The sequence below is a fragment of the Herpailurus yagouaroundi genome, unplaced genomic scaffold (assembly GCF_014898765.1).
Source record: "Herpailurus yagouaroundi ecotype Mexico unplaced genomic scaffold, PumYag 160, whole genome shotgun sequence".
Lineage (NCBI taxonomy): Eukaryota > Metazoa > Chordata > Mammalia > Carnivora > Felidae > Herpailurus > Herpailurus yagouaroundi.
Window position 1 is genome coordinate 25,400,764 of NW_024412401.1, and position 26,514 is coordinate 25,427,277.

At 38.0% G+C, this 26,514-nt stretch overlaps 1 protein-coding gene and 1 long non-coding RNA gene across 2 annotated transcripts in view; one reads left to right on the top strand and one right to left on the bottom strand.

Annotated features, from left to right (window-relative positions):
• The window catches only part of LOC121034740 (uncharacterized), a 490,191-nt gene that overhangs the window by 406,663 nt on the left and 57,014 nt on the right, over positions 1–26,514 (bottom strand). The window contains exon 2 of the long non-coding RNA XR_005792590.1: positions 15–235. This is a non-coding gene — a long non-coding RNA (uncharacterized LOC121034740). The remainder of the gene's footprint in view (positions 1–14; positions 236–26,514) is intronic.
• On the top strand, positions 15,856–16,484 carry LOC121034739 (thymosin beta-4, Y-chromosomal-like). The gene has a single exon (XM_040481810.1). It carries the CDS (start codon positions 15,869–15,871, stop codon positions 16,067–16,069), a length of 201 nt encoding a protein of 66 aa, XP_040337744.1. The 5' UTR covers positions 15,856–15,868; the 3' UTR covers positions 16,070–16,484.

A 26,514-nucleotide genomic window follows, 5' to 3' on the forward strand; every position in this document is an offset into this window, starting at 1 on the left:
TGCATGGTACTCACCCTTCTGTTGAGTGTGTGAGATGATAAAATGCCCTCGTGATGAGATGAGGTGAACAACCAGGCGTTGTGTCCTAGCGTGGGCTACCTCATGCTACGTCAGAAGGAGATGCGCCTGCTTCCTTACCTCCATCACCATTGACCACAGGAGGGTAACTGAATTTGCAGACAGTGACCCTGATAGCAGGGCACAGTGTATTGCTCACTCAGATTGTGCTGGGTTCCTGGAATGAAATGGGAAACAAGACATGGTCTTAGCTCTAAGTGTGATGAATGGACTGGTAGACGGAAGTCTAGGGGATTCTAGAAGCACTGGTGTACACCTAACCCAGCCTGGATGAGAGGGGGAAGGCTTCCTGGAAGAGCTGATGTCTTGAGCTGAGTCCTGAGGTACAAGCTGAGCTTATTCTGAAGAATGGCACTGTAAGCAGAGGAGGAAGCTGGGCAGAGAATCCAGATGTGAAAGGAACTGTGGCAAGGTCAGGTAGCCTGACTGAAGGGGAGAGTGTAAAGGAAGATAAACAGAATGAAGCCTGCTGTGTTGTGTGGGGGCAGGTTGTAAACCATAGGAAAGCCTTTTAGGTTTATCCTGGGAGTAATGGGGGCAAGTTACTATAAGGTTCCAAGGGAGAAAATATATAATAAATACCACTGTGGTCCCTTTGATGTATGAATAGACAAACAAGATGTGGTATATACATACAATGGAATGTTATCCAGCCTTAAAAAGGACAGAAAGGCTGACACATGCTACAACGTGGATGAACATTGAGGACATTATGTTAAGTGAAGTAAGCCAGTCACACAAGGACAAATAATGTATGACTCCATTTATATGAGGTCTCTAGTGCAGTCAGATTCGTAGTCACAGAAAGTAGAATGGTGGCTACCAGGGCCACCTGGGTGGCTCAGCTGGTTAAGCATCCGATGCTTGATTTTGGCTCAGGTCATGATCTCATGGTTGGTGAGATGGAGCCCCATGTTGGGTTCTGCTCTGACAGCGCGGAGTCTGCTTGGGATTCTCCCTCTCCCTCTCTCTCTGCCCCTCCCCTGCTTGCCCTCTATCTCTCTCTCAAAATAAATAAATAAACATTTTTTAAAAATTAAAAGAAAGAATGGTGGCTGGCAGGGGCTGGGGCAAAGGGTCATGGGGAGCTAGTGTTTAATGGGTACAGACTTTCCATTTTGCAAGAAGAAAAGACTTCCGGAGATGGTCGCATAGCACTGTGAATGTGCATAATGCCACTGAACCATACAAGTTAAAATGGCTAAAATGGCAAATTTTATGGTATGCACATTTTACCACAGTTTTTTAAATTTTTAATCAAAAAAAGAAATATCACTGTGGTGGCTGGGTTTATATGTATGTGTATACATATGTAAATGTGTATATAAATATGTATATATACCATATTATAGGTATATGTACACACACACTGAAGTGGCCAGATTAATATATTATTATGTATAATATATAATATATCATATTATATATATACATATATATACACACATATATATATAACTTGCTAGTGTCCCTCTTAAAACATAGTACAAGTATATTAATATTTAATAATACCATAATATACTATTTATATATAATACTAAATGTAGTATTAATTTTACTACATTTATATTTATATTTTCAAACTATCAGCACTTGGACATCTCAAATTGTATCTGTCCAAAACGAAAGTCCTGACCTTCCTTCCACAGTCTTCTTCATCCAAGACATGGCAATTCCATCCTTTGCACTCTTTGATGTACTTATTCAGACCAAAAACTCACCTTTTTTCACAACTCCTATCCTAACGGTCACCAATCCTGGTGGCTCTACCTTCAAAATATGTCCAGCTTTTCCCCACTTTCACCAGTACAGCCCAAGTCCAACTGGCCATCATCTCCTAGCTAGGTTTCCTGCTTCCACTTTTCCCACATCTCACTACTGTCTATTTTCCACAAAGCAATCAAGTGATGCTTTTAAAACATGTCAGATCACCTTACTCCTCTGCTCAAAACCCTCCAGTTGTTCCCTGTCTCATTTTTTAAGCCCCTTAAAATGGTCTACATGATCTGGCTCTCTACTTCCTCTATGGCCTCTCAACCACTCTCTTTCCATGCTCCATTCCTGCCACATCAAACATGCCAAGCACAGACCTACTTTGGGATTTTTGCACAAACTGTTCCCTCTGCATGGAAACTTTTCCCAGAGGGACTCACATAGCTCTCCCCTTCCAATCTCTGCTCAGATGCCACCTGGTCACACTATTTGAAATAGCAACTCCACACTCACACCCTGTGCACTCTATCTCTCTGTTACACACTTGACTTTTCCCATAGCACTTATCACCAACTGTCACACCATGTATTTTTTTGTTTATTATTGACTATCTTCCCCCTGTCCCTACTAGAATGCAAATTCTGTAAAGACAGGGAGCTCTTTCTGTTCTGTTTACTGATGTATCCTTGGCACCTAAAATTGTCTTTGGAATATAGTAGACTCATATATTGAGAATGAATGAGTGAATGAATAAGTATGTTCCCAGCTAGACGCCCTGGGGTCAGGCCTACAAAAACAACTCTACTCAATTGCCTGCACTTGTCCTAATAAACCACCATAGTTCTACCCACCATCTTTTACTAATTTCTTCTTAGGGTTTGGGCAAAAGGTATTGACTTAATTCAACTATGAACCTTATGTCATAATTTCCTTAAATAGTAGAGCTGTACATGCTACAATAAAATGGATCTCTTCAAGGCTTAACAAAATCTATGAAGAATATTTTCATCTAATTCTGAATTTTAATAAATAGTTATAACGATGAGTAATTAATTTTGATATTTATAGAAAATGAAATGCATTTCTTCCTCTATGAAAATCTAGTACTTTAGGAACAACAGATTCTTGGAGAAAAAAAATCTTAATGAGATCATTAAAATTGGAAGGATTATACCAACCTAAGCCATAACAGGCACAGCAACTGAATGGACACCAAATGGCATCCTCTCTGTTGTGCCCAACTCTGCTACCCAAGCTCATCAATTCCTCTGATCTGTATGAAATTGCCAGTGGAGAAGTACTTGGGGTAAAGTACTGGTAACTAAAGCACAAAGAGAAATACCTACTCTGTAACCTATGTTATAAGCAAAGAAAAGTTATGTCCTAAATCCAAAAGGAATTTATCACATATTTTTTTTAATAATAGCTTATAGGTGACATAAGGCACTACACCCTCAGCAATGATATTTGCCCAAAAAAATGCAAAAGCATTGTTCCAGTGGACAATTTGTATATTGATTCTCACAAAGGCTCAAACCAGACCACTAAGTTTTTAACACGGTGGGAGTTTTCCTATCAGGAATTTATATCAGGCCAGATACGTTGCTTCCCAATACCACAATGAATCCCAAGAACAGAGATTAGAGTTCCTGGAAGAAAAGTGGAGAGACAACCCATTTTAAATCGTCTCTCTCCAATATCATGTGTCTTAGGTGAGCCTTTGGCAAGTGTACAGTTACAAGTCACTTCAGGATTGAATTCACTGACAAGTGCCTGAAGTGCCAATAGTCTATGCTGTTGATTATCCATAAGCTTTAAACACCAGATGTGCAGGAAGTGAAGCTGACATTCTGTTGTTAAATTTTTAAGAACCTAACTTGTATTCTTGCCATTCCATTTCTGCACAAAGATAAGCTGCAGGGGTTCCTGCAGGTGACACCAGTATTTCCCTCAAAATGGAGTTTGAATCCACTCACACACTTAGACTCACTCTTTTGAGGATCCCAAGTTTTTCACTATATTGCAGAGGGCGATTTCACCCAAGGTTTTTCCTAGGGCAGGTGTAACCAATCAATCATTTCAACTATTTTTAACAATAAAATAAAAACAACAAAATGAAACACTCTCCTTGTGGACCCAGTTGAACCAATATCTGGAATGCCTGTCACAAGGAGTTGTTAGGGAAGGAAGGAAGGAAGGAAGGAAGGAAGGAAGGAAGGAAGGAAGGAAGGAAGGTGGAGGCAGGTTGGGAGGGAGGGAGAAAGAAAGGGAAGGAAGAAGGGAGGAGGAAATGCTCCTATGGACCAGGGGAGTTGACTTCTGGATTAAGGTTATCTGACATTGTATATCTGATGTTGAGGAGCCTCTGCCAAAAGCAGCAATTTTAGCTCTGATAGAGTCGATGCTAAGCTGCTCTTTCTAACAATAATTAGTCAGCAGGTTCAGCTGCTTCTTTTATAGTATTGTTTATTACAAAACATTACAAAAACATTGACAAAACTCAAAAGAAAGAAAAATCCACCCCAAATCCTGCCATCCTACAAACCAAACTGTTTACATTTTTTTCATGCTCCCTTTTAGTCCCTGTCCATATGCAGACAGAATTTTTGCAGTTGTAAGCATAGCACAGATACAATTTTGTAGTCAGGTTTGTCTCGATTAGAGTTTTAAAGCATTTTTCTAGTTTACTCTGTCATCCTTGGTTTCACTACCAGGAACACCTCACCCCCACCATCCTTACTGACCTCTCATGGGATCCTAAATGGTGAGGAAGGCTTAAAAAGAATAATAATCAATAGAATTAGGGGAAAGGGCTATTTTTAAATTCCTTGTTTAAGGATGGGGGGTTTAGAATTAAACGTGTGTAGAAAGTATTTCTCTCAACCTTTGTTTGCTCCCATGGCTGGAAACCTTTATGAAAACAGCTACATTTTCCACCATCAAGCATGTTTTTTTTTTGTTTGTTTGTTTTTTCAACGTTTATTTATTTTGGGGACAGAGAGAGACAGAGCATGAACGGGGGAAGGGCAGAGAGAGAGGGAGACACAGAATCGGAAACAGGCTCCAGGCTCTGAGCCATCAGCCCAGAGCCCGACGCGGGGCTCGAACTCACGGAGCGCGAGATCATGACCTGGCTGAAGTCGGACGCTTAACCGACTGCGCCACCCAGGCGCCCCAAGCATGTTTTTGTTATCTTAAGAAAGAGCCCTTGCAGGTATTTCCTTTTTACCTAGTTTGTTTTGAAGGCCTGCTTAGTATTTAGGACATAGGCATATACAGACATCTTTTCCTCCATCTGCTATAATGATTTACGTAACTTGGAAGTTAAGTGTGGATACTAGATACAGAATCCATATAAACATGAAGTGAAATATTCAGCTGTCAAAATGCTGAGTACCTGGATGCATCTTTTTACATTTTAATATGCAGCTCTGTGGTCACTGGCTTCCATACCAAATGGCACGTCAGACTCATGTTGGCAGGAGCTGGTAAAAAATATAGATCCTGGGATTCACCCTTGACCTTGTGAAGCAGAATCTCTGGGGCTTGGCTATGGACTGATGTTTGGTAACATCATATATCATAAATTGTCAAAGGTCTCTCTTTCTTAATAATAGCTCTGATTATTATGGGTTCTGGATTTTTATGGGGATGAAAGGGAAAACAGCTATAAGGATTTGGAGAAGGCATGGTAATAGGGAAGAAGAATGTGGCCTATAGAAGCTTTGTTGAAATTTTTCTCTTTGAGCTAGATAGGCCTAAAACGTGAATTACCTGCTCCAGCAATTCTAGCAAGAATCCCAAAGTCAATAGTTTCCCATCTTGGTAAGCCAATCTATCCTAAATTTTCTATACACAATCCTGGAACCCCAAGGGCCATGGCCACAAAGGGGAGGATATCTGTTGGTGACAAGGTTGGGGAAGCATGTATCAAATCTCTCTTGGTTTTTTTTTTTTTTATTAGAATACTTTGGATGGAACTACAGTGTATTATGCTAAGTGAAATAAGTCAGTCAGAGAAAGACAGATATCTGATTTCACTCATCTGTGGAGTTTAAGAAACAAAAGAGATGAATATAAGAGAATGGAAGGGAAAATAAGATACAGAGAGGGAGGCAAACCATAAGAGACTCTTAAATACAGAGAACAAACTAAGGGTTGCTGGAGGGGAGGTGGGTGGGCAGATGGGCTAAATGGGTGATGGGCATTAGGAGGGCACTTGTTGGAATGGGTGTCATATGGAAGCGATGAATCATGGGGTTCTACTTCTAAAACCAATAGTTCACTGTATGTTAACTAACTTGAATTTAAACAAATAAATTTAAAATAAAATACAAAATAAAACTGCATTTACACAGTAAGAAAAAAAAATACTTTGACTCCAGAAATCTTTCATTTTTAATTCAATTTTAAATTAATTTTTAGAAGCATGGATTCATGTATTAACTAGTTAATTTTTTTTAACTGAAGAGTGGGTTATACCCATATGTGGCCTTTACAAAAAAAAAAAAAAAAATGATCTCACCCGTGGCCCAATTAGTGTCCTGGAATCTGACCAATCAGATTGCTAGTCCCTCCTTTTCAGAGTAAACAAAGAAGTTAGAGGGCAGAAAGATAGAATTTTTTCCTCTCTCCCTACATTAGACAAAGAAGGAGGAAAGCTTTCCAGGAACAAATAACAGAAAAAGCAAGGAAGAGAGGTACTACAGACCCTAATGTGTGCAAAGAGTTTGTGATTCACCACCCAAGTCCTAGCTACAGTGAAGTCGTATGAATGAAGTTATTTTTGATCACCATACCTAGAAGTGAGTACCATTGGCATCTAGTGGGTAGAGGCCAGGGATGTTGCTAAACATCTTAAAATGGCACAGGATAGCCCCAACACAACAAAGAATTATCTGGCCCAAATGTCAACAGTGCAGAGGCTGAGATACCTGCTGCAGTGTGAAGAGTGAGGTGGTGAACAATAGGTAGGAAATAAACCCGAGAGGCTTATAAAAACCAGATAATGGGACACCTTGAATTTTATGCCAGGGAACTTTATTTTTTTCCATTTTACTTTTATTTTATTTTATTTTATTTTATTTTACTTTTTACTGTGAATGATGGAGAACCACTGAAAGAAAATTACATGATTGAATTTGGATTTTAAATATATCACTCTGAAGGCATTCTGAAGGGTAAATTGGAGGAGGCCATAACTGGAGAAAAAGAAAGTCCTTAGGATGCTGTTATAAAGGCCCAGAGAGAAATGTAAGGGCCTAGGAGAGCACAGTGCCAGAAGGCACCAAAGAAGAGAGGGTCAGCACACATGTAGGATGTGAAAGTTCAGCAGGTACTGGGAACTGAATGGGTATGAGGTGGGCAGGAAGGATTCCAGGATAACTCCCATATTTTCTTTTAGATGATTGGATGGACAATGGTTAGATAACAGGAAGGGAACATTTATGGAAGAAAAAAATAATGTATCCAGATAAAAGTTTCACAAAGTTATTCTTTGGAGGAGATAAAATAGGTAATAGAATCTATTCACTCAACAAATATTTTCATAACCATTATCTGTAGAAAATAGTTGCTAACTAAAGCTGGTTAGCTCCTTATGCAAGCAAGCTATTAGACTGAGCCTTAAGTCTTTCAACTTAAGAAGAAATTTGATGTTATTTTGAGGAAGTCTCTAAGAGCCTTAATGGTTCTCTAATTTCAGGAGATGGAAAGTTTCCCTTTTTGAACCTAGAGTCAACTACACTTAGGGTTTATCTTGAGGGAACCATACCTGTGGAGTTAATTAAGGTAAATAGGTTGGCAAGGACTTCAGCCAACTACTCTAGCAAGACCAAAATAATTCTGTCAGCAAAGATTTTCTTCTGGAGCTCGTTTCAACCTTGAAAGACTGGACTTTTTTTTAGAGTTGATGAAAATAATGGATTCTGGCTTTGGAGAATACTGGAGACAACAAAATGCAGAGATGCAGAGTCGAAATTGAGATGCTTTGTTTAGTAATCAATCCATGCACGTGATTCTGAACTTCCTCATACTGAAATGACACCAAAGAAGATAAAATCCTCAAATCTGCATGGTTGGTGTCCCTGCAGTCAAGCACAAAATATTCCAGAATATTTTATGTAATTTAATTTTTGGAAAGGATAAGCTGTTTTTATAAGAACTGTAATTTAATGAGTCTTTGGATGACTTGATCTCTTGTTATATTTGAGATAATATCTTGACAATATGGCCTGGAATTTTTTTTCCTTTATGATCTCTTTTATGAAGCAAGAGATAAAAGAACTTGCTCTTGAATAGTCCAGCAACATAAGTACTAAAACCACAGTTTGTTCATATTACAAATAGTTATTTTTGAAGACTTCCAGAATAAAATATGTGCTATAAATTCTGTGTTACCATAAATTTACTTTTTCACTTCAGTTTAACATTATCCCTAAAATCTCACTGATTGAGTTATGTGTAGGGACAGATACAAGGATGATTTTGAAAGTTCAGATTAAGTTTAAGGGAAAAATATTTACTTTCAACCAGTCTAAAATTTCCAACTCAAGGTTGTAGATAAGCTCTGAAGACCTAACTCTTCAATCATCAATAATGCTACCTCTGGTTGGAAATGTAAGTAAAAGCCCACAGATTTATCCCACAGCCTGCCATTTGCCATTATTGGACTATGATTATAAATGAGTTTGACCAGATATTTTCCTATTTGATTCAGACAGTTATTCCTGGAGAAGTGCCTTAAAAGGAAGAATCTGACAATTGCTGTTTTCTGATAGATGTAGCTCTGGTGGAACTGCTGCCAATCCTGGCATTCAAGTCCTCTGAAATTATGTCAGCTAATGAATACTTAGAAAACATAAAGTTCAGAAGGCTGCCAAATTACCGTACAATTTGAAGTATCAGTATGTACATTGTAGGAAAAACGTATGTGTTAAAACCTAAATCAGCCTTACCAGGAGCTGGATTAGTCCATAAATTCCATACCCTATACACTTAATTTTTACTCAGTAAGTGCCTTCTATGTGTTGACCACTGTGTGAAGTTTTCACAACAACATATCTCCATTCATCTATGCAACAATCCTTTGAAGTAGTTTTAGTAGTCTCCCATTTAGAGATGAAGAAGAAAAGCTAAAGTTCAAAGTTATCTTTCTAATAATTGTTGGAGCTGGGATTTAATCCAGGTCTTTTGACAATAAATGTACCTTTTTGGCATTACACCATTCTGTGCCCTCCAATTTCAGGAAATCAAGCTCGGTGTATGAACCTGAGTTCATCATTTTTCTTCTCAATTTAGCTCCTTCTGTTCAAAGCTCACCATCCCTCTTGTCTTCTGTCCCCATGACCAATCTACTGTCAATTCCTATCAATCCTACCTTCAAAGTCTTTGCTATTCAGTGTGCTCTGTGGGGCAGAATCATTGGTACCGTTTGGGATCTTGTTACAAATGCAACATCGCAGGTCCCTATGAACCAGAACCTACTGAACCAGAACCTGCATTTTTGTAAGATTCCCAAGTGATTCATGCACACATTGAAGTTTGGAAAGTATGTCTCTAGGCTAAGTGGCCCCTCTCCATTCCTGTTATCACCATTATTCATCAGGTTCTCAGTGTCTCCGATCCAGAGTGTTTAATAATCCCCTAACTAGCCTTCCTCACTTTCAGTCTCTCCCTAATCCTTCACCACCAAATTCCTATTCATAAACCAACACATTGACTTTTCTAAAGAAAAGATTGAGTCAGTCACTCTCCCCCACCCCCGACTCAAAAACGTTCACTTGTTCCTCAGAGCCCATGAAAAATAGTAACAATAGTTAACAATGGCATTCTTAGTCCAAATATTTTATAAGTCCTTTACATAAACTAACTCCTTCACTCCTTACATCAACTATGAAATTGGTATTATTATTACCCCCATGTTAGAGATGAGAAAATGGAGACTGAGGAAAGTTAAATAACTTGCCCAAGGTAATGCAGCTAGTAAATAGTGGCAGCAGGGTTAAGGCTCCCCCAAACTTCTTAACTGGTCTTGAATATCCTCCACAGTTACATTTAAAAGGAAGGGAGGGTTTTTGTCCACTCTTTGTCAGGAACTTTGCTAGAAGTGTCCACTTGATTGTATCTCACAACCACCGCACAGCAAGGTTTTGATATTATTATTCCAATTTTTACAGATGAAACTAAGAATTAAAGAAAATTGAACCAAATTTCAGTTAACTCCAAGTCAATATAATTTCTATCTATAGCTCTACTATTCCTTCCACTTAGAAAGTGTTCGCTACATCTCTGAGTGCCCAGATTTTACTGTCTTTTAAGACCAGTACCAATCTTACATACAAATTTTTCCCTTTCCTTCCAGTATGGAAGTATTCTTACCCTCCTCTGAAAACTTAAAATCTCTTTCCCTCCTTTTTCCTTTGGCACTACTTTGTATTTTTTAATGGTTATCTCTGTGTATGTATAATGATGTATATGCATGAACATTTTCAGAATACTGGGTTCTACTTTCTTTCAGTAACTGTGATTATTGTTCCTGAAGTTTTAGAAGATTAATCTAAGGAAAAAGATTAAATTAGAGCTATAATATTAATAAAATTTAACACAAATTCATGAACAGAAAAAATACAACAGTGATAATTCAGGGTTGACACAAGAATTATCACCCTGGATAAGACAGAATTTGAGAAACAGACAAAAATTAACATTTACTATTTTATTAATTTAAATTTTTTAAATGTTTATTCACTATTTTGAGAGACAGACAGAGACAGAGACAGAGAGCAAGCAGCAGAGGGGCAGAGAGAGAGGGAGACACAGAATCCAAAGCAGGCTCCAGGCTCTAAGCTGTCAGCACAGAGCCCAACAAGGGGCTCAAACCCACAAAGAGATCATGACATGAGCTGAAGTCAGAAGCTTAACAAACTGAGCCACCCAAGCACCCCTATATTTAATTTTTTCCCATAAAATCAAGCAAATCCCTGTTGTGAGTTGATTTTCATGCAAGATGTTTTCTTAATTTTCCACCAACTCATCAGTTATTTTCTGTCACTTTGCTTACATCTTTCATTCTATTTTATTTCTCCTGACAGCTGTTATCCGTTATAAACAATCCTTTCAGGTAGCTCTACTCTAATAATAATTCCAAAATTACCCCAATATGATTCCAACCTTTTCTTACTACCTGACATATTCATTCCCACAAATAGCCCACTTTAAAAGGGATATGAAGGGAAAAGGAGAGAAGACTTGGCTTAAACATTCTTTTAAAAACTTCTATTGTGGTAGTTCCTGCAGCCCTAAAATTCCATTAGCAAGTAACTTTAAAACTTTACCAGCCCATGTTAATTACACTAGAATTAAAAAAAAAGTTTATCAGCTGAATATTTTCCCAAGATATATGTCACATAATTTATTGTCAACCAAACAATAAAATATATACATTTTCTCTTCATACTTATTTATAATTATTACTGATACCCAATAAAGATATTTATAGTCCAGAGATAATTTCAATTTTATAACTCAATAAGTATTATCATACAGGCAGCAACCAAGAAAACTTTCATTTCCTCTTTCACTGATGCTGACTCCCACATCTAAATAAAGGTCAGTCTTAATTACTTGGTAATTCCTTTTTTTTTAGTGTACTTTAAGAAGCAGAGCTCTGAAGTGTATTTCCAAAGGTGTTCTAAGATTCACTTTAAGAGAGGGATATAGGGCGCCTGGGTGGCGCAGTCGGTTAAGCGTCCGACTTCAGCCAGGTCACGATCTCGCGGTCCGTGAGTTCGAGCCCCGCATCGGGCTCTGGGCTGATGGCTCAGAGCCTGGAGCCTGCTTCCGATTCTGTGACTCCCTCTCTCTCTGCCCCTCCCCCCTTCATGCTCTGTCTCTCTCTGTCCCAAAAATAAATAAACGTTGAAAAAAAAATTAAAAAAAAAAAAAAAGAGAGGGATATAGTATGCAGCTTTGACTTGAATCTTTTCTAGAAAGAACATCTCACACTGGTTTCCATGGAATGCCCTGTAGGACAAAGTGTAAAGTATTTATCTTAAGCCAAAGGAATTCCCAAAAGCCAAAAACAAACTTCAGACATATTATATTTTTTTCTATTCTGTTTAAAAGAGAATTGGAACTAAGTGGAAGTATCACATACAGTGCCATAAATTCCAAAGAGCCTTGGAGTTTATATCATTTAATGGCACTAGAATATACTTTTCATGACAGGAAGCATCTTGACTTTTTTGTTCATTGCAGATTGTCCAGCATCTAACATACTGCCTACAGTTTAACATTTGCTTAATACTTGTTGAGTAAATGAACAAACTCTTTTCATTTCACAGATGAAGAAATTGGGAGCCACGTAGTCAAATGACCCAATCAAAGTCACGCAATAACTTTGAAGCTGTCCTGGCACTAGAACTTCAGTCTACATCCCTCATTTGGGATCATTTCCACTGGTTGAAACATAAGCAAATTCAGGAGTTGGGTAGGGAGAGAAATGAATGAAAAGTGAAATTAAATAGAAGCCTAGAGACTTTTTTCAAACACCTCATCAGAAGCCAAAAATAAAATTGTAATTAGCATTGGGAAGGGAGTACTAAAAAACATGTTTTTTAATTAAAAACTCTTCCAAGAGCAAACAAACAAACAAAAACTCCACCTGTCTGACTGATGGCCAAAGCAACAATTACAGGGGTTTAAAAGAAAATCAGCTTTAATAACAGAAAAGTAGCCCACAAAAGGAAAGGAAACCCACAAACAGAGCAGGTTAACCATAAAAACTGAAAACTAGACCAAATATAATTTGAGAAGTGCTTTGAAAAGGACTCCAAAGGCAACAAAACACTTTTTACAACACACTAAAAAAAAAAAAAAATGTGGGCTGAAGAATCTGAATGACAATTTAATGATCAAGGTCTGAAAAAGGTACACTCATCAAAAGATCAGATAGCAAATTTGGTAAATGAATCACTTTTCTTGGTCCTCATGGGGAAAAAATGCTAGAAGGGAGGTTCATGCATCATAAATATCTTTTGAAACAGACAACTCAGGGCTATCATATCAAATAGTGGCAAGTGCCCATGAGTAAGCAGGAAAAAGGCAAAGAGGTTTCAATGTATGTAAAGTACATACTTATGCAACTGAAGAGAAAAACTATTCTCGAGTCTGTATCAGGACACCACACCAACCTAGAAAAAGGACAGAGAAGTTCCCTGAAGGATACTGCCTCGATGTGATGCTGCAGCCAAAAATTCTACTAAAATACTGCTAAAGAGCATCAAGTAGAAGAAAACTTTCCTGTTTCTATTTAAAACTGTGGCTTAAACATGCTGGAAGAAAACATACATTTCTTACTACTGGTTTTAAGAATAATATAATAGAATTGAACTAGAAAACGAAAGGAAAAAAATAGGGACTCATGGTCAAGGAGACTATGCAAACTACTATAGACTATCAAGGCAAAGTTTCTGCTCTTGAGAGTTGTACTTAACCTAGGAATTCTGCAATCTCTCTGAACAGTCTGTTCCAGTATGTGGATGTGGCCACCACTTTACTAAGCACTTAATCATGTACCACGCATTGTGCTAATCACTTTATATCCATTATCTCATTTAAACTTCACAATAACATGAACATATAAGTATTATTTTCCCCATTTTACAGATAACTAGATTGAGGTTTAGAGAGGTTAATAATTTGTCTTTTTGACACTACAGATAAGAGTTGGGATGTGAACCTTGGCTGATCAGACCTCTATATCAAGGTTTTATCCAACCTGCCCTCAGCAGGAGTTTTCCAAAGCAGTGCCAGTTTTCCCACAGCAGACCTACACAAACTTTGATAACATCATGCAGCCCACCGCCATGCTCTCCTAGAGATCACCCCACTCAAGCTGCCCTTGGCTGAAGTCCATCCAGAGTGGCACCACAGCATGGCAGTGTGCAAGCAGCAACATGGGCCAATACCACTCCAGTTATTCCTGCCCCAGGAAGAGGGGAAGATAACTACTCATACCAATTTGACCGCAGCCCCAGCAGTGGGCTGGGGGCAGACATCTGGTCTGACTACAGGCCCCACCCACCAATGAAAGTCTCCAGAGGAACAACACAGTGAGAACATCCTACAGTTTGGTGCAACCACAGTTCTGGAAAACACCTGATCTAACCCAGCTCAAGCCCAAGGTGGCCCCAGATTGGGCCATTAACAACACTGGGACCAAACACTACCCATAACAGGCAAAGGGAGCCATTGCAGATGACTGGACTGAAGCAAATGCAGTTCAGCCACAACAGTAGGGTGTGTATAAGACACATAGAAGACATCCCTCAAGTGCTAGGCTCTGAGGAACAGAGGACACTGCACTATGGAGCACCACAGAACTTCTTCTTCATAAGGCCACTACTTGAAAAAGCAGGAGATGTAGCTGACTTTCCTAACACATAAGATAGACACAGAGAGTTAGACAAAATGAAGAAACAGAGGAATATGTTCCAAATGAAAGAACAGGACAAAAATCACAGCAAGAAAGCTAAAGGAAACAGAGATAAGTAATATGCCTGATAGAGAATTTAAAGTAATGGTCGTAAAGATACTCACTGGACTTGAGAAGAGTGGAGGACCTCAGTGAGACCCTTAACAAAGAGAAAGAAAATGTGAAAAAGAACTAATCAGAAATGAAGAACAGAAGCTGAAATTAAAAATACACTAAAGGAAATAAATAGTAGACTACGGGAAGCAGAAAAATGAATCATCAACCTGGAGAACAGAGTAATGGAAAGCAATCAAGCTGAATAGGAGAAATAAAAAAACTTAATTAAAAGAGAGAGAGAGAGAGAGAGAATAGATTAAGGGAATTCAGCAACACCATCGAATGTAACACCATTCACATTATAGAAATCCCAGAAGGAGAAGAGAGAGAAAGGAGAGGGGCAGAAAATGTATTTGAAGAAATAATAGCTGAAAACTTCCCAGATCTGGGGGAGAAAACAGAAATCCAGATCCAGGAAGCACAGAGAGCCACCAACAAAATCAACCCAAGGAAGCCCACACCAAGACACACAGTCATTAAAATGGCAAAAATTAGTGAAGAAGAGAGAATTTTAAAAGCAGCAAGAGAAAAGAAACAGTTACAGATACATGAAACCACATAAGGCTGTCAGATGATTTTCCAGCAGAAACTTTGCAGGCCAGAAGGGAGTGGCATGATATATTCAAAGTGCTGAAAGAAAACCTGCAATGAATAATGCTTCATCCAACAAGGCTATCGTTCAGAATAGAAAGAGAGATAAAGAATTTCTCAGACAGGTGCTCCTGGGTAGCTCAGTTGGTTAAGCATCAAACTCTTGATCTCAGCTCAGGCCTTGATCTTATGGTTGTGAGTTCAAACCCCATGTGGGGTTCAACCCTGGGTATGAATCCTACTTAAAAAAAAATTAAAGAATTTCTCAGGCAAACAAAAATTAAAGGAATCTATCACTATTAAACCAGCCTTACAAAAAATATTAAAAGGAATTCTTTCAGTGAAAAGGAAAGATCACAAGCAGGAGCAAGAAAAGTAGAAACCACAAAAGCAGCAAAATTAAATATATCTATTAGGTGTATCTATATCCTTTGACCCAGTCAAGGGATTCATAAAATGAAAGCATGTAAAGTATGGCACTATATTCATAAAACATGGGGAGGTAGAAGTAAAAATGTAGTGCTTTTAGAATGGACTCATAGGCTATTATATGCACAAGATGTTTCATATAAACCTAAAGGTAACCACAAATCAAAAAACTGATAATAGATATGCAAATTTTTTTTAAAAAAGGGAATCCAAGTATATCACTAAAGAAAGCCAGCAAACCATGAGGGAAGAAAGCAAGAGAAGAAAGGAATAGAAAAGAACTACGAAAACAACCATTAAAAAGTAACTAAATGGCAATAAGTACATACCTGTCAATCATTACTTTGAATATAAATGTACTAAATCCTCCATTCAAGAGACATGGGGTGATGGAATTGATAAAAAAAAGAAAGACCCATCCATATGCTGCCTACGAGAGATGCAGACACATGCAGATTGGTACTCATGCAGCAGCCACTGTGCAGACAGGACTTCAGTCACTCCCACACCTCATTCCTTTCTGCCGAAACCATGTTTGACAAACCCATTATGGCTGAGATTGAGAAATTCAATAAGTTGAAACTGAAAAAGACAGAAACTCAAAAGAAAAATCCACTGACTTCAAAAGAAACAACTGAACAGGAAAAGCAAGCAGGCAAATCATAATGAGGCATGCACAGTCAATATGCACTGTACATTACACAAGCATTGCCTTCTTATTTTACTTTTTTCAGCTGTTTAACTTTGTAAGATGCAAAGAGGTTGGATCAAGTTTAAATGACTGTGCTGCCCCTTTTTACATCAAAGAATCAAGAAATACTGACAACAAGGGCCGTGCCTACCTCTCCCTTCTGCTTGTCTGGCTGGCTGGGAAGGGAAAGAACTTGCATGCTGGTGAAGAGAGAAGCTGGGTGGTACAAGAGTGAAATCTAGAGTAAAAACCAAGCTGGCCCAAGGTGTCCTGCAAGCTGTAATTTGCAGTTTAATCACAGAACCATTTTTTTGTTCAAACAACTTTAATTATTGGAATATACAATTTTTTGAATGTGCAAATAAAAAGTTTTAAAACTTGAAAAAAAAAGACACATGCAGATTGAAAGTGAAGGGATGGAAAAATCATTTATCATGCAAATGGAAGTGTATAGAAAGCCAACGTAGCAAACTTATATCAGGCAAAATAGACTAAAACAAAGACTATAACAAGAGACAAAGAAGAACACTACATAATCATAAAGGGAACAATCCAACCAGAAGATATAACAATTGTAAATATTTATGCACCCAACATAGTGACACCCAAATACATAAGGCATTTTTTAACAAATATGAAGAAAATTATTGATAGAAATACGATAATAGTAGAGGACTTAACACTCCCCTTTCATCAATGGATAGATCATTCAAACAGAAAATCAACAAGAAAAGAGTGGCTTTGAGTGACACATTGGACCAGATGAATCTAACAGATATATTGAGAACATTCCATCCTAAAACAGTGGAATACACATTGTTTTCAAGTGCACATGGAACGTTCTCTAGAATAGATCACATGTTAGTCCAAAAAACAAATCTCAACAAACTCAAAAAGATTGAAGTCATACCATGCATCTTTTCCAGTCACAATGCTATGAAACAAAAAATCAACCTCAAGAAAAAATCTGGAAAGAACACAAATACATGGAGGTTAAATAACATGCTACAATGAATAGGTTAACCATGAAACTAAAGAGTAAATCAAAAACTACATGGAGACAAATGAAAATGAAAACTCAAAAGTCTAAAATCTTTGGGACACAGCCAAAGCTGTTCCAGGAGGGAAGTTTATAGCAATACAAGCCTACCTCAAAAGCAAGAAAAATCTCAAAGAAACTTACACTTAAATAGCCCTAACCTTACACCTAAAGGAGCTACAAAAAGAATAATAAACAAAGCCCAAAAACAGAAGGAAGGAAATAATAAAGATTAGAGAAGAAATAAGTGAAATAGGAACTAAGAAACAGTAGAAGTCAATAAAACCAGGAGGTGGTTCTTTGAAAAAAAAATCAACAAAATTGCTAAGCTTTTAGCCAGACTCATAAAAAAAAAAAAAAAACACGAAAACAAACGAAGAAAGAAAGAAAGAAAGAAAGAAAGAAAGAAAGAAAGAAAGAAGACTCAAACAAAATCTGAAATGAAAGAAGAGAAATAATAACTGACACCACAGAAATAAATAGGACTTTAAGAGGATATTATGAAAACCTATATGCCAACAAACTGGATAACCTAGAAGAAATTGACAAATTCCTAGAAATATATAGCCTCCAAAACTGAATCAGGAAGAATATAAAACTTGAACAAAGTTATTACCAGCAATGACATTAAATCAGTAATCAAAAAAGTCCCAAACAAATGACCAGGATCAGATGGTTTCACAGGTGAATTCTACCAAACATTTAAAGAAGAGTTAATACCTATTCTCATCAAACCAGTTCAAAAAAAAAGAACTATTCCAAATTCACTTTATGAGGCCAGCATTACCCTGATACCAAAACCAGATAAAGACACCCCTGAAAAAGAACTACAGGCCAATATCTCTTATGGACATAGATGCACAAATTCTCAACAAAATATTAGCAAACTGAAACCAACAATACATAAAAAAAACATCATTCACCGCAATCAAGTGGGATTTATTCCTGGATTGCAAGTGTGGTTCAATATTTGCAAATCAATCAATATGATACTTCAAATCAGCAAGAAAAAAGAGAAGGGTGCCTGAGTTGCTCACTCGGTTAAGCATCTGATTTCAGCTCAGGTCATGATCTCGCAGTTCATGAGTTCAAGCCCCACATTGGCGCATCGGGCTCTGTGCTGACAGCTGGGAGTCTGGAGCCTACTTCAGATTCTGTGTGTGTGTGTGTGTGTGTGTGTGTGTGTGTGTGTGTGTCTCTCTCTGCCCCTCCCCTACTCACACTCTGTCTCTCTCAAAAATAAATAAACATTAAAAAAAATTTTAAAGGATAAAAACCATGCATTCATTTCAATAGATGCAGAAAAAGCATTTGACAAAGTACAACATCCATTCATGATAAAAATCCTCAACCAAGTAGGTTTTGAGGGAACACACCTCAACATAATAAAGGCCCTTTATGAAACACCCACAGCTAACATTATACTCAAAGGTGAAAAAATGAAAGCTTTTCCCTTAATATCAGGAACAAGACAAGGGTGTCTTCTCTTGCCACTTTTATTCAACACAGTACTGGAAGTCCCTAGCCTCAGCAATTAGACAGCAAGAAGAAATAAAAGTCATCCAAATTGGTAAGGAAGAAGTAAAACTTCCACTATTTGCTATGACATGATATTGTATATGGAAAACCATAATGGTTCCACCAAAAAACTACTACAACTGATACATGAATTCATGAAAGTCGCAGGATACAAAATCAATATACAGAAATCTGTTGCATTTCTATACATTAATAACGAAGCAGTAGAAAGAGAAATAAGAAAACAATCCCATTTATAATTGCACCAAAAATAATAAAATACCTAGTAGTAAACAACCAAGGAGGTAAGAGATTGTATTCTGAAAACTATAAAACATTGATGAAATAAATTGAAGAAGACATAAACAAATGGAAAGAGATTCCATGCTCATAGTTTGGAAGAACAAATATTGTTAAAATGTCTATAGCACCCAAAGCAGTCCACACATTTAATGCAATCCCTATCAAAATACCAACAGCATTTGTCACAGAATTAGAACAAATAATCCTAAAATTTGTATGGAATCACTTCACATCCCGACTAGCCTGGATTTCAAGATATACTACAACTGTAGTAATCAAAACAGTATGGTACTAGCACAAAAATAGACACATAGGTCAATAGAATAGAGCCCAGAAATAAACCCATTATTATATGGTCAATTAATCTATAACAAAGGAGGCAAGAATATGCAATGGGAAAAAGACAATCTCTTCAACAAATGGTGCTGGGAAAACTGGACAGCAACATGCAAAAGAATGAAACTGGACCACTTTCTAACACCTTATACAAAAATAAATTCAAAATGGATTATAAACCTGAATGTCAAATCTGAAGCCATAAAAATGACACAAGAGAGCACAGGCAATAACTTCCTCAACATTGGCCAAAGCAACTTTTTTCTAAATATGTCTTCTGAGGCAAGGAAAACAAAAGCAAAAATAAACTATTGGTACTAAATCAAAATAAAAAGCTTCAGGGCACCTGGGTGGCTCAGTCAATTAAGCATCTGACTTCAGTTCAGGTCATGATCTCACAGTCAATCCCACATTGGACTGTCTGCTGTCAGCACTGAGCCTACTTCAGACCCTCTGTGCCCTCTCTCTCTCTGCCTTTCCCCTGCTTGTGTTCTCTCTCTGTCTCTCTCAAATAAACATTAAAAAAAAGAAGTTTCTGCATAGCAAAGGAAACGGTCAACAAAACTAAAAGACAATCTACTCGATGAGAGAAGATATTTTCGAATGATATATCTGATATCTGATATATCTGATACTGATATATCTGATACTGGGTTAGTATCCAAAATATATAAAGAACTTATAAAACTCAACACTCCAAAATTAATAATCCAATTTAAAAATGAGCAGAAGACGTTAATAGACATTTTTCCAAAGAAGACATCCAGATGGCCAATAGACACATGAAAACATGTTCATCATCATTTACCATCAGGGAAATGCAAAACAAAACTACAATGAGATATCACCTCACACCTGTCAGAATGGCTAATATCAACAACACAAGAAAAAACAAGAGTTGGCAAGGATGTGGAGAAAAAGGAACTCTCATGCACTGTTAGTGGGAATGCAAACTGGTGCTGCCACTGTGGAAAACAGTATGGAGTCTCCTCAAAAAAAAAAAAATTAAAAATAGAATTAACATATGATCCAGTAATTCCACTGTTGTGTATTTACCCAAAGAATATGAAAACACTAATTTGAAAAGATATATGCATCCCTTTGTTTATTGCAGCATTATTTACAATAACCAAAATATGGAAGCAGCCCAAGTGTCCATTGACTGATGAGTGGATAAAGAAGAGGTGACGTAGATATACAATGGAATATTACTCAGTCATAAAAAAAAAAGAATGAAATTGGGACTCCTGGGTGGCTCAGTCAGTTGAGCATCCAACTCGACTTCTGCTCTGATCATGATCCCAAAGTCATGGGATCGAGGCCCACGTCATACTCCATGCTGAGCACAGAGCCTGCTTAAGATTCTCTCTCTCTCCCCCTCTCCCCCCAACCTGCTTGCTCTCTCTCTCTCTAAAAATAATTTTTTTTGTAAAAAAAGAATGAAATATTGCCAATTGCAGCAACATCAATGGATCTAGAGAATATAATGCTAAGTGAAATAAGTCAATCAGAGAAAGACAAACACCATATGATTTCGCTCATATGTGGAATTTAAGAAACAAAACAAATGAGCAAAGAAAAAAAGATAAGCAAACAAACAAACACAAAAAACCACTCCTAAATATAGAGAAAAACTGTGGTTGCCAAGGGAGAGGTAGGTAGGGGGATGGCTGAAATAGGTGATGGGGATTAAGCGTACACTTATCATCATGAGCACTGAATAATGTATAGAATTGTTCAATTGTACACCCAAAACTAATATAACACTGTATGTTAATTATACTGGAATTTTAAATTAATGAATTAAGAAAAATAAATTATTTTTCTCACGCTTCCTGAGTTCAAGCCCCGCACTGGGCTTTGTGCTGACAGCTCAGAGCCTGGAGCCTGTTTCAGATTCTGCGTCTCCTTCTCTCCCTCTGTCCCTCCCCTGCTTGCACTCTGTCTCTCTCTCTCAAAAATAAATGAACATTAAAAGAAAAAAATGATTTTAACCAGCATGTTATACTTCCTTCCCCACCCTTAATCCTACCTATTCATTTTTCCCCTTTGGGCATGACTGAGTTGGTTTGCCCAAATCACACCATGAAAAAACAAATTAAACAGCTCTAATTCTAAATACAAGCATGAAGAAACCATGTCTGCTTTGACTTTGTGTCTGCAAAGTCTGACCATTGTCTTGTACAATATTCAGTAGGTGTCTGATAAGTTGAAATCTGCTGGATAGAAATAATGCATATTGCAGTAATATGGCAACTTTCTGACAAGAAACATACTTGATTATGTCTGGGTACACAAAGCCTGTACTTTAGAAACTGAGGCTTAAAGAACTATAACAGATAAAGGTCAGACTTTTCTACAATGGATACATTAGCTCTGACATAAACAGGCAGCCATTGAGTAGTAGTAGTAGAAGGAGGAGGAGGAGGAGGAGGAGGAGGAGGAGGAGGAGGTGGAGGAGAAGGAGAAGGAGAGAAGGAGGAGGAGGAGGAAGAGGTGGAGGAGAAGGAGAAGGAGGAGAACAGGACAAACAATAAAGCCAACCCTGGTTAATTACTAAGAAAAAATAAATCCATTGAAAGCTATTTTGTAATTCATAGAATCAACACAAAGACTGAAGAACTAGGCTTAAAATATCAGAAGAAACCAGGAAAATATAGGTAACCAGAACCACTGCTAAAGCCACATGCCAGGAATAGCCTGGTTAGGTGCTAAGCCATCACCACTGAACGTTGGATGGCACAGCTGGACTGCCACCACCTGAAGCTTAGGGAACTCTGCTAAAACTGCAGACACAACCACCAGTGGATGCTGGATGCCACAGGCACTACCCACCACCACAAGAAATTCTAAACTGACCCTGCTTCTTTAGGTAACTCATCACAGATTCCAATTCTTGGGCAGACTCTATTATAGCTGAAGTTAGGCAGCTTAAACTCAAGCTGTAAGGGAGGAAAAATAACTGGCTTTTTGGCCTCGACCATGAAGTGGACTCTGCTTCTCCCGAAGTCTTGAATAAGATTCCACAAACACAGGAAGTGAATTTGAGTGTGGGTGACCACAATAAAAAAAGATATGTATTTACTACAAAATTACAGTCTGATAAAGGGATCTAGAACTAGATTAGGATGAAGGGAGTCTCCAAAATCTAGTAAGGGGACATACAAAAGACCAAAAATCTAGTAAGGGGAAACCACACCTCCAAGTGAACTCTGTTTCTCAAGTGGAATGCACTCCCGGAAAAAGGAGCATGAGCTGTATCAGCACTGAAGGGGGACATTACCACAAGGGTCCCATGAAGGGAGGCACACTTCCTACATCATAGGTCAGCAGTTATGGTTTCACTCCCTTTGAAGTCCCTGAAGTTATGACATGCCTGTGGCCATAATTTCCTACCACCTGTTCAGACATTTGCTGATTATTTCCTCCTGGGTTACAGTGATGCTTCTGAGCCCTTCATAATGTGATGGTTACATTTACTGAGTGTTCCAGAGCTATGCTAAGGGCACATGTACTAAGTCATTTTATTTTCACAATTATCCTATGAAGTAGGTACTGTGATTACTCTCAGCGTATGGATGAAGAAAGTGAGGCAGAGAGGTTACTTAATTTACCCAAGGACACATCACAGGAGAGCCGGCAGTACCAAGGCTGGAACCAGGCAGTCTGGCTACAGAACCAGTCCTCTTCGCCACCTCTATTTTGTGAGAATTTCCAGCAAGCCCCACTGGACTGCTGCTGTATACCATATATTTCCTTTATTATATCAACCGCTACAGAAAATTAGCATTTTACACATCCAGCATAATACCAACACTTCTACTTGCACAACTTTATCAGCCCCTATGCATCAAATACATTTACCAGAATAATAACATTAGAAAAGTCACAGAAGAAAGAACAATCAAGCTGTGGTGAATCCCACTCACCAACTCTACCTACGAGCCTTTGATGGATCTCAATTTGTTGCACTCCATGCAAGTTAAAAGAACTGTGTTACCACAGTGTTCAGTGCTGCAATAAATGTATGTATATACTTCTTTGTTTCCATTGCACTCTGTTGCATGGGTGTCCCTGCCCTGAACCTATTCATTTCAGGGCCAGGAAAGCTCAGACTCATCCCCCTGCCATATGCCCACAATTCCCAGGCAAACTTCAGCTTCTGATTCTTTGCTACCTTCTTTCGGAAAGTGTCCATCCTCAGTTTAAAAAAAATAAAAATATTCCATCCATGTACCCTCTCCATTAAGATTATATATATCAGGCAGGGATCAATCAGGAAAACAGGACCATTCTAAGTATTGAAGGAGAGGGAATTCAATGTAGAGAAGGAACAGAAGAGCCCAGTTAAACAGAGGACGGTGAAGCAACTTAAGAGCTTAGCAGCAAGAAGCCACTACCACTTCTGTGGCTGGAGGGACAAAAGAAGGAGGTAGTGATATGAGCTTCCAGAGTTTAGGATTACTGGAGAAAGCAGGGACCATGGCAGGTATGTCTGATAAGAACTGGAGTCACAGAGAAGATGCAGCGACTGCTTAAGATGCTGCCCATGGCAGAGAAGAGGAGAAACTCCCTAGGCTCTCCTCTTACCTGCTCTTCTGTTTCCTATCAGTCCCTCCCAACCCAGCTGACAGGGGAGCCTGAGAAAAGATCCTGCCAGGTCAGCCCCATTATGACACCGAGTAAATCAGGGAATGCCAAGGAATGGATCTAAGAGCAAACAGATCATGGACAGTTCATGCCTCAATATTTAAATTACATTTGTTGGAGTATGACTTAATTTCTAAAACTAAGTGGATTTATATGTATTATTGAATACATATGTATTTTAATATTAAAATATTTCTGAGATAACCATCACTATTTCAAATTAGCACTGTTTGGGGCAGCCCTAAATAAAGTATGCCTATATATTATTTGTGATTTATTATGTGGTGGTAATATATTTATGATTAAGCTGGTTGTTTAATGAACTATATATAATCCATTTAGTAATATATAATCAGTTCTCATTAATATATTTGCTGTCCTTTTTTCCATTTTGCTATTTATTTTTTCCAATATTTTAGCATGAAAACTTTATTTTTTATATTAAATATAATTTATTTCCATACAACACCCAGTGCTCATCCCAACAAGTGCCCTCCTCAATGCCCATCACCCAATTTCCCCTCTCCCCACCCCACATCAATCCTGTTTGTTCTCAGTATTTAACAGTTTCTTAGGGTTTGCCTCCCTCCCTCTAACATTTTTCCCCCTTCCCCTCCCCCATGGTCATCTGTTAAGTTTCTCAGGATCCACAGATGAGTGAAAACATATGGTGTCTGTCTTTCTCTGCTTGACTTATTTCACTTAGCATAATACCCTCCAGTTCTATCCACATTGCTGCAGATGGCCAGATTTCATTTTTTTCATTGCCAAGTAGTATTCCATTGTATATATAAACCAAATCTCCTTTATCCATTCGTCAGTTGATGGACATTTAGGCTCTTTCCATAATTTGGCTATTGTTGAAAGTGCTGCTATAAACATTGGGGTACAAGTGCCCTTATGCATCTATACTCCTGTATCCCTTGGGTAAATTCCTAGCAGTGCTTTTGCTGGGTCATAAGGTAGTTTTATTTTTAATTTTTTGAGGAACCTCCACACTGTTTTCCAGAGCAGCTGCACCAGTTTGCATTCCCACCAGCAGTGCAAGAGGGTTCCTGTTTCTCCACATCCTCTCCAGCATCTATAGTCTCCTGATTTGTTCATCTTAGCCACTCTCACTGGCATGAGGTGATATTTCAGTGTGGTTTTGATTTGCATTTTCCTGATGAGGAGTGATGTTGAGCATCTTTTCATGTGTCTATTGGCAATCTGGATGTCTTCTTTAGAAAAATGTCTATTCATGTCTTCTGCCCATTTCTTCACTGGATTATTTGGTTTTTTGGTGTGGAGTTTGGCGGGTTCTTTATAGATTTTGGATATTAGCCCTTTATCCGATATGTCATTTGCAAATATCTTTTCCCATTCCGTTGGTTGCCTTTTAGTTTTGTTGCTTGTTTCTTTTGCAGTGCAGAAGCTTTTTATCTTGATGAGATCCCAATAGTTCATTTTTGCTTTTAATTCCCTTGTCTTTGGAGATGTGTCGAGAAAGAAATTGCTGTGGCTGAGGTCAAAGAGGTTGCTGCCTGCTTTCTCCTCTAGGATTTTAATGGTTTCCTGTCTCACATTCAGGTCCTTCATCCATTTTGAGTTTATTTTTGTGAATGGTATAATAAAGCGGTCTAGTTTCATTCTTCTGCATGGTGCTGTCCAGTTCTCCCAGCACCATTTGTTAAAGAGATTTTTTTCCATTGGATACTCTTCCCTGCTTTGCCAAAGATTAGTTGGCCATACATTTGTGGGTCAAATTCTGGGTTCTCTATTCTATTCCATTGGTCTATGTGTCTGTTTTTGTGCCAAAATCATACTGCCTTGACGATTACAGTTTTGAAGTAGAGGCTAAAGTCTGGGATTGTGATGCCTCCCACTTTGGTTTCCTTCTTCAATATTACTTTGGCTATTAGGGGTCTTTTGTGGTTCCATACAAATTTTAGGATTGCTTGTTGAGAAGAATGCTGGCGCAATTTTGATTAGGATTGCATTGAATGTGTAGATTGCTTTGAGTAGTATTAACATTTTAACAGTATTAATTCTTCCAATCCAAGAGCACGGAATGTTTTTCCATTTCTTTGTATCTTCAATTTTCTTCATAAGCTTTCTATAGTTTTCAGCATACAGATCTTTTACATTTTTGGTTAGGTTTATTCCTAGGTATTTTATGATTCTTGGTGCAATTGTGAATGGGATCAGTTTCTTTATTTCTCTTTCTGTTGCTTCATTATTGGTGTATAAAAATGCAACCTATTTCTGTACATTAATTTTTACCCTGCGACTTTGCTGAATTCATGTATCAGTTCCAGCAGACTTTTGGTAGAGTCTGTCGGTTCCATGATAGAGTATCATGTCGTCTGCAAACTGTGAAAGTTTTACTTCATCTTTGCCAATTTTGATGCCTTTGAAGCATAGAAAAAAGTTAAGGGGACTCTACAGTGAACATCCATACACATACCAACTGGATGTTACAATTAACATTTTGCCATGTTTGCTTTATCACATATCTACCTATCTCTGCATCCTTCTACCCATCCATTAATCTTTTTGTTTTAAAGTTTTTATTTTAATTTCAGTTAGTTAACA

Excerpts from the sequence above, each read along its gene's own strand:
- LOC121034739 (XM_040481810.1), top strand. The coding sequence starts at position 15,869 with ATGCAGCAGCCACTGTGCAGACAGGACTTCAGTCACTCCCACACCTCA.